Genomic DNA, 9518 nt, shown 5'->3' on the forward strand with positions numbered 1-9518 from the left:
TACTTTTGGTAGTTAACCTATTATTTGATCACGCGAATCAAATTTTTGCATATTACCAAGTAAATGTTTTAAGGAATATAAATCTGTCAAATATTCCATTCTACCCCAAATCGTACCCGGCTCAAACATACTGATCACACTAGCTGCGTCTGCGCATTGGACGACTGTGGATATGCTTTTAACCAGATACTATCCGGAGCGGTAGTCATACCTACCCTCTATCACGAAAACGGCGACCTATATCCCAAAAAAAATCATGTGAGTTTAACTTTATTCTTCCTCCTGGCTTTAGTACCGATTGCATCCTCACCACTCTAGAGGAGCCCGGGGTATGTGGGGAATCAAATCATAGTCAAACTGAATAACACCGAAATACAACGAGTATATAATCATGAGTACACAGCTTAATAGCTCTATTGTAAGAATAAATAGTACTCGTAATACCAGAAAACTACTTAGGTACATATTAAAAAATAATTTACTAAAACTACATCGTCATACAACGGAGATGTATAATTACATAAAATTCACAATCATTTCAGTAAATAGCACCAACTACAGATTGTATGATACGTGTGATGTGTGCATACGGATTTGTTATTGGTATTTATACGAGCCACCACTACTACGCACTTCAATCAGAAGATATTCCTACAAGAGTTAACTATGCCAGATCACGAATATATGTTACGCGGGTTGCTTGAACATATAGCTAAGGAACAAAACTATAAAGATGCAAACATCAAAGTCGAACCAATTTCCAGTGGCGGTGCTAATTATACATCAGTCCTGTTTAACACAACAATCTTAGCACCAAACCGGAAAGACTTGAAACTCTTCGCTAAAGTTGCTAATCTATGTGAAAAAAGCCGGACTCTTGTGCCTTCATCAATTTTCGATACAGAAAGATTCGTATACAGAGATTTAGCTGAAGTCTTCAAAGTAATCGAAAGAAAATGCAATATTCCAGAAACGGAAAGATATGTTTTTCCTAAATTCTACGGTTACAACCCGAATATTTACGAAGAAACTATCGTTTTGGAGAATTTAGCTGCTCAGGGATACGTTGTGTATGACAGACTTAAATCTGTCGATTGGCCTTACGCTTCTAAAGCTGTGGAGACCCTCGCTAGATTTCACGCACTTGCAATGGCTTATGAAGATAAAAACCCAGAGGAATATCATAAACTACTAGAGAAACTAAACAAACAAATTGAACCAGCATATGACACAATGAGTGGGAATTTTCAAAATTTTGTAAAAACAGCTTTGTCAGCCACAAGAAAGGAAAATAAGGAGAGATTGCAAAAATATTTTGATAGGGAGCTCTCACTGAAGGGAAATATATTTAATAGATACACAAAAGTAAATCGTCGACCCGTAATTATTCATGGTGATTATAGGCCGAGCAATATAATGCATCGAGTGAATAAGGTAGGTAAAAAAATCTGAATCAACTCCTGGAAGGTAGGTTAGAGTAAGTTTGAAACACTTTATTTTCGAAGTTCATTTAGGATAATACACGGATTATATTACAGACGCGCTTCCCCGATTTAGTTTTGTGACTATGAAGATTTCAGGAATTAGTATGTCTGCTTTGATATTAAGCTTGAAAATTTAAAAAGGTTTTCGATAAGTATCATAATGCGATGATAATAGGATCATCACCTTATTTACTAATCCACTATTTTTTCCACTCATTTAAGGACGGCTCAGTGGACCTGATTCCCCTGGACTACCAGACCATCCAAGCGGGCTGCGGTATCGCGGATCTCCTGTACTTCATATTCAGCGGATCCGACTCCCAATTCCGAGCGCGCCACTACACCCGCCTGGTGGACCACTACTACGACAGTTTGAGCAAAGCCTTACTGAAGCTGCAATTGGACCCTCAAAAGGTCTACCCCAGAGAAGACTTTGATTATGAACTGCAAGAAGTAAGTTTTGTTTGTGGGTAATATCGTTATCTAGGTACATTGCCTAAAAAATATATTTCTAGTGAAGAAAATTCAAAATGAAATTTCGCCAGTTTTTAACTAAGTTTGAGGGCCATTGGCAAATACTGTCTGTCTTTAAAGTGAGGGTCTGAAGCATGACTGGATGAAGTAACTTCCATTCCCATCCTTTAGCTTCAAAACTTGTCAAAGTTTCACAAAGTTGGTAGGCAATTAATTAAATATGCCTTGAAAGGATAAAAGTTCTTATGTCACCTTCTACACCATCCACAAGAGTTGCAGTAGTATTTTTTTTCATGCGAGATAAAATACAAGGCGAGTCGATTCCTATGGCTTCTTCCTTATTTGCGTCCATTGGAGTGTTTTATCTTAACTCTTGTGGCGACATCTCTACGCCACAAGTCACAATAGCCAATCACGTGACGCTATCAGCCAATAACAGCGATGAGTCCAAATCGCGCAAGCAAAGATTTCACACATTGGAGCATATACAACCTTCGATACAACATCGTCGGACCGCGGTTCGTGGCGGAAGATCTCCCCTTTGTGGCGGTTGACCCAAAATTCAAATTCAAAATTTTTATTTATTATTATAGGATACTACATATCGCTTAATAATTGTCGAAACGTTTGGTTTCACAACATTGGTTGACGTCAAATAAATTACTTAAAACTAAGTTTACTGCCGCTTCCAAGGCGTCAGTGCAGAAGAAGCGGTAACAAACTGCATTGCAGCATTTTCTTCAACAACGTCAATTTTAAAATTATCCAAAATTTAATTAGCCCTCTTACCATTTTACTTCCGGGATAGAAATAGTCCCGCTGTTTCGGAGGAAGCTTTTGACTCCACAAAGCGCAATAAAATGTATTAACTCTCCTTACAGGCGCTCCCATTCGGCCTCATTTGCGCCGTGTTCCTTCTTCCCGTGATCACCGTGGAGTCGGAAGACGCCCCGGACATCAACGCTGACGACGTCTGGAGCAGCATAGCCAACACCAAGACCAGCCGCCACTACCCTGAGAGGCTGAACGGCGTCGTAGACGATTACATCAAATGGGCCATACTCTGATGTTTTTGTTGATTTTGTTAAGTTTAGTAAAGTGATTGTTTATTTATTATTATTTTTTTATTTTGCCGTATAGCTCCTGTTACTTAAGAATAGAACAACTCCCTTTTCCGAGGATGTTGTAAAAGGCGATTATGGGAAAGGCTTATAAACTTGGGATTCTTCTTGTAGGCGATAGGCAAGCAAGCGCTGTCACTATTTGAATCTCAATTCCATCAAGCCATACAGCTGAACGTGGCCTTGTATGTATTCCAATTCCTGGATGGATTTTGACAAAATTTTGTACTTACATGGGTAGATTATACTTGGAATAAACGGCATAACCCATACATACATATTTCACGACAGGCAGGAATGCGGACAGGGAATTCCAAATCACAGCGATTCGCATGATGAAAGATTTGGCGAATTGCAAGATTCGAAGAGTGGAGCTATCGACCATGTACGGGTGGAATCCCTGCCCACGCCGTGTAACTTAAATACTAATGAAAATCTACGTGAAATAAAAAGTTTCCAAACAAACAAATTAGGAACCTATCAATTTAAATTACTTTGTAACTAAACATTGGCTATAATCCTTAATGTTAGCAAACATTACACAGCAGTTAACGAGCCTATGATAAGATTACTGCGTCTAAGGTCTTATCTATCAAGTTGCATTGTAATAACTAACGTGCAAAAACTCATATCAAAATCTTGTCACACTTACTCAGCTATATTAACGACAATACAAAGTACCACACGGAAGTTGATAATTGTAATATTATCTATATTAATATTATTAAGGTGAAGAGTTTGTTTGTTTGAACGCGCTATTCTCAGGAACTACTGGTTCGAATTGAAAAATTCTTATTGCGTCGAATAGACCATTTATCGAGGAAGCTTTAGGCTATATAACACCACGCGGACGAAGTCGCGATCACAGCTAGTTATCTACCTAATAATATCTATTGATGACACGTGACAGGTGAACGTGGAATTTCAGTCTTCGTAAGACTGTTGGCTCTGTCTCCCCGTATGGAATAAAGACGCTATTATATGTAGGTATGTATTTATTAATAAGTACCGTGTGGTTCCCGGCACCAATACAAAAAGAATTGGACCACTCCATCTCTTTCCCATGGATGTCGTAAAAGGCGACTAAGGGATAGGCTTATAAAATTGCGATCCTTTTTTAGGCGATGGGCTAGCAACCTGTCACTATTTGGATCTCAATTCCATCATTAAGCCGAACAGCTGAACGCGGCCATTCAGTCTTTTCGGGACTTTTGGCTCTTTCTACCCCGTAAGGGATATAGACGTGACTATATGTATGTATGTATTTATTAATAACCAGCTTTCGCCCACAAATTGGGGATTTTCCCGTATCCGTAGTATAAAAAATGGCGTTTTTGTTTTTCCAAGGTCTAAATCATCATTATAACTCAAAAGAAGATAATAACATTGATCACCCTTGTCTACCTTTCGGTTATATGATCTATTCCAAGCCGTGGGAGGGGCGCACTGCTCACTCGTTTGTACAAATGTTTTATTATTACAATAACCAATCCAATGAGACATATCAGGTGACAACGAAGCTACTCTCAGTCCCCCTGGATATCCGTAAATACCCCCATGGTCTAGCTGCGAACTTAATACGAGCGAGATGATGATCAGCGCAGGGATTCCCAGATTTGACATAGTGTTGACGTCCTCCACAGACGGACCAAAGGTTAAAACTGATGTAATATAGACAAGTTTTTCATTGTATTGATGATTCAAGCAATTTTGTTTTGCCATACAAGGTATCTATTATGAATAGATTTATTTATATTTATGACGTAATTTATCAAAATCTGATATCAATAGCTATCAGTATTATCACTGTTATAAGGTAAATAGCTGTTGATACGGTCTATAGTAGTGTTAAGATGGCCGTTGCAGAGCAAAGACTATTAAAATTACTGGACCAAATAGCCAAGGAGCAAAAATACAATGATTACAATGTGGACGTCAAACCCATATCAACTGGAGGGGCCAACTACACGACAGCTTTGTTCACCGTGACTATAACAGAACCAGATAAAGAAGACCTGCATCTCTTCGCCAAAGTCGCTATTTTAAGCGAGGGCATGAGAAAAGAAATGCCATTCGATTTGTACGAAGTAGAATATTTTGCTTACAACAAACTCGAAAAGATATACAACGAGATGCAAGACAGATACAAAATTCCCGCTAATGACCGTCTGGTTTTCGCAAAATACTACGGCAGCAACACAAATGTTACCGAAGAGACCATTGTCCTTGAAGATTTAACGGCTAAGGGCTACGAATGTCACGACAGATTCAAATGTTTTGACTGGCCATATGCTTCCAAAGCTGTGGGAATGTTAGCCAAATTCCATGGGCTGTCAATAGCTTTTGGAGAAGAAAATCCCACAGAATTCCAAGGATGGCTCAACAAATATCAGTTTAAATTAAATGAGAGTGATTCGCATGGGATGTTCTTTAAAAAAATTGCCACACTAGCGTTGAAAGTTGTAAAGGAAGAGAATAAAGGGAGACTTGCGAAGTTTTTAGAATTATTGTCTGTAGGGAAGATGGTAGAGTTTAATGCCCCGATTCGAAGACCAATGTTGGTGCACGGGGATTATCGTCCCAGCAATTTGATGCATCGTGAAAACAAGGTGAGCACCTGCTTCTGCTATCGAACGCGTGAAGATACAAAAAAATACTTTCGCATTTATTATCTAATATATAATAAAGATGAAATCTTGTTGAAATATTTATACGTACAATGTCAATGCTGCAGTGTAGTTTGTTCCGCCGCTTCTTCTACACATGCGCTTTGGAAGAGGTAGTAGATTTAGAAATTAGTTTTAAGTGATGTGACGTCAATAAGTGATACGAAAATATAGGTTATTAAAAAAAATATATTTATATCTAAACTTATTTAGTTATATTCTCTCATTTATTCACAAAATAATAGTAAAGATACACAATAAAACCGAAATTGAACATTTCGCGTGAAAATGCTAACTTTTGTACAAAATAATACCTGATCTTAATTTTTTCTGCATGGATCAATAGAAACATATAACATCTACACTATGTACCTACCTTCAATTTTGGAAATAAACTCACTGATTATTTCAGGACGGATCTGTGGACGTGATTCCTGTCGACCTTCAGACGTTACGCGCTGGCTGCGGAGTCTCGGACCTCATGTACTTCATCTTCTCCGGTTCAGATGCGGCATTCCGTGCCAAGTACTACAGGAAACTCATTGACCACTACTACGAGAACATCTGTGAGACTCTCAAATATGCTGGGCTTAGTCCAGACGATGTGTACTCGAGAGAAGACTTCGATTATGAAGTTGAAAAGGTGTGAAATATTTACGAGCAGACTTTACTAGGGAGATATAACTGACCCATCTTTGGCATAAGCATTTGTTTACTTTACAGTAGATTCTTGATTATGAACTGATTTTGTAAATGGCGACTAAGGTAATGCTAAAAAATCTTGCGATTTTGCTTGTAAGCTATGGACTAGACACCTGTCACTGCATGAATCTCAAGTTCATCATTGAGCCATACAGCTGAACGTGGCACTTTCAGTGTATTCAACATTGTTGGCTCTGTCTACCCTGCAAGGGATATAGACGTGACTATATGTATATATGTTCATTAAAACCGGAGAAACTTCAGTATGATATGTTGTTCATTTAAATATCTTCTTTTTCATTTCAGCTCCAACCATCTGGTATATTTATGGCTGTGTTCATTCTCCCGATGATCACGGTGTCCAGTGAAAACGCGCCGAGCATGGCGGAGGGCGATGACATTTCATCATTGGCTGTCGAGCACACTAACGACCTCTACGCGGAAAGACTCAACGGAGTCATTGACGACGCCGTGCGCTGGGAAATCATATAATGACGGAAATTGGAATAAGATTTGTATCGATAAATTTTATTTTGTACACTAGCTTTGCCCGCAACTACGTCCGCGTGGAATATTTCTTAAGCTAAAGCTCTAAAGCCCTCAAGGATGAAGAATTTTCCCCGTTATATGAAAATAGTTGCAAATAGAATTTTTCAATTCAAACCAGTAGTTAAATCCTGAGATTAGCGCATTCAAACAAACAAACTCTTCAGCTTTATATATTATCTAGTATAGATGAAACTATAGGAACAGATATTTTTATCACATTAACACGCAGTTGTAAGTGACAAATATATATGATGAAAACGTACTTACCAGTTCAGTTCTTATGTCAAATTATACGCGTGCTTATATTAAGAAATGTAGTTGCTCTCTTTATACTCAAGAAAACGATGCTACCACCTTTTCATTTAATGCTTATTGATTATTACAAACAAGTTCGTATATGTACAAACTACACATAACTATATGACTACGATGTTATATAACGTATGATTATTGCTGTGAATAAACGTGCTAAGTATAGAAAACTTAATGCCATTTTTCTTTAAAAAAATCTTGATCACCAAATATCGAATGCGATTGACGCTTCTGTGTGTTTTGTAAAGCCCATAAGGTAAACTGAACTAAAATTAAAAGTCATGTTTATAATATTATTTTCCTTTTATTATCTCAGGAATTGTTTGTTTTCATATTAATATAATATCATAGTTTCATTACAGTGAATACATGTCAGCAGGTAATGACGATTGCATTAACGATGGTACCAACAGGCTCACTCGGTAACAAATCAATAAATCCACACAAAAGATGCTTTTCGACGGGCCAACCAAATAACATTGGCAGTTTGGCGCGTAGAAAAACAACGCGCGTTGTTTTTCTACGCGCGTTGTTTTTCTAAAAAACAAGTGTTACCAGTGCGCGAAAAAACTACTATTTCACGACATAAAACAGAAATGTCGCAACAAAACACAGCCTTTGAAAAAAATATAATAAAATCAGGTGCTGCGCGGTGCTGCAACCTCAGAGTACCCACATACACATTACATTATTTGGTCGTACACGCTATATATTATTACAAACGTACACAACTTCTTTATATATAAACATTTATTTGTATCATAAGTACCTAGTAGAATTTCTCTAACCTTGCATTGAACTAGAACTTAGTGCTGAAAACAATTTGTTATATATCGCACAAAACAAGCGCAGGTAAACATTTATAGCATTATAAAAATTTTAAGTAGAAAATAAAATACGTCGTAAAAAAATGCAGTCATTGGTTTTTTTTTATTTTACAACAACGGAACTAGAAGCGAAGACGCGACGAACGCATAGTCAACAGGCGATATGTGAACCATAACATCATAAGCTAACATATAGTAGAAATTTGCAGAGTTATAAATACCGTCGGGGACATTTTCTATAACCCGCTACAATATACGTATCTACTCATAATTAACTCTATGGGTTTAAATGTGAAGATTATGGAAAAGGCCCCAGACTTCTCTATGCGTATAGAATATCTAAGATGCTAAATCACAAGAACTTTGATTATAATATAGTTATTGTATGCTTAGAACAATCCTTTCGCCCCTGAGCAAACTAAACGTGATATGATATATATTGTACTATATTTATTTTAGCCTCTTAAGATAAATACTGAAGATTTATGACGATGTTGCTATATTTGATGAATTCGAATAAGAAAATTTAGGTGACATGCCACATAACAATTTATTTGCCAAATTCAAATCTACAGTTCAAAACACAGTTAGAATTTGAATGAACAGGCTTGAACGATAACTTTGATGAATGTTCGAATATGTTTCAGAAATCAACTTATTTTTAACAAAACGTAGACGGTGTTAAAGCCATAAACATTAAAACAATCAACAGATAAATAGACTTTATAACTTCTTAGAAAGCTATAACAAAGTACGACTTTAGATATGATTAATTAAATTAATTTATATTGATTAACAGAATGTTAAATATCTAAGAAGTTAAAAGGTCTACGGCGAAGGCCGATTCCACAGTGATCGTGCTTCATTTAAGGTTTAAACTCTACTCGTGACTAATGCCTACATATCTTTACATATTTAAACAGATTCATAAGTTACAATTCCTTACTTTTAACACCGCAGCACAATCACGTACAATAGGCCCGAACATATGATTAAACTGTTCAAATTGACAGCTAGTAAAAGAACCTAATATCGACTTTAACAAACAATATCCGCAGGGTTCATATTTGTCGCGAACAGGTCCACGAACAAAATATAAAATCAAACCTCCGGACACTGAATTTAAAGCTAAATTTAATATACTCCAGTTTTCACCTGCCATACACTGAACGAAAAGTGAAAACATTCCGTTTCATAGAAACAGAATCAGCCAATCTTGACACTTAAAAGTATTAAATTCGTTGCATACAAAAGCTGCGAATCAAAACCGCTAATAAATAGACAATATTAAACATCGAGCAAAATGTTTAGGTTTTTCTATAAACGGTTAAGTAAACACATACTATTTGCGTCTCTCTCACACATACAAAGGAGAAAGAGAGA

At 37.0% G+C, this 9518-nt stretch overlaps 2 protein-coding genes across 2 annotated transcripts; both read left to right on the top strand.

Moving 5' to 3' along the window:
* Nucleotides 1–622: 622 nt before the first annotated feature.
* Nucleotides 623–3074, top strand: LOC106136462 (uncharacterized). The gene is made up of 3 exons (XM_060949711.1): nt 623–1434; nt 1707–1937; nt 2840–3074. The coding sequence occupies exons 1-3, from the start codon at nt 667–669 to the stop codon at nt 3023–3025; spliced, it is 1185 nt and encodes a 394-aa protein (XP_060805694.1). The 5' UTR covers nt 623–666; the 3' UTR covers nt 3026–3074.
* Nucleotides 3075–4899: 1825 nt separating this feature from the next.
* Nucleotides 4900–7483, top strand: LOC106136452 (uncharacterized). Its single transcript, XM_013337002.2, has 3 exons — nt 4900–5688; nt 6158–6388; nt 6754–7483. The coding sequence occupies exons 1-3, from the start codon at nt 4933–4935 to the stop codon at nt 6937–6939; spliced, it is 1173 nt and encodes a 390-aa protein (XP_013192456.2). The 5' UTR covers nt 4900–4932; the 3' UTR covers nt 6940–7483.
* Nucleotides 7484–9518: the final 2035 nt, after the last annotated feature.

Source organism: Amyelois transitella, chromosome 19 (assembly GCF_032362555.1).
Source record: "Amyelois transitella isolate CPQ chromosome 19, ilAmyTran1.1, whole genome shotgun sequence".
NCBI lineage: Eukaryota > Metazoa > Arthropoda > Insecta > Lepidoptera > Pyralidae > Amyelois > Amyelois transitella.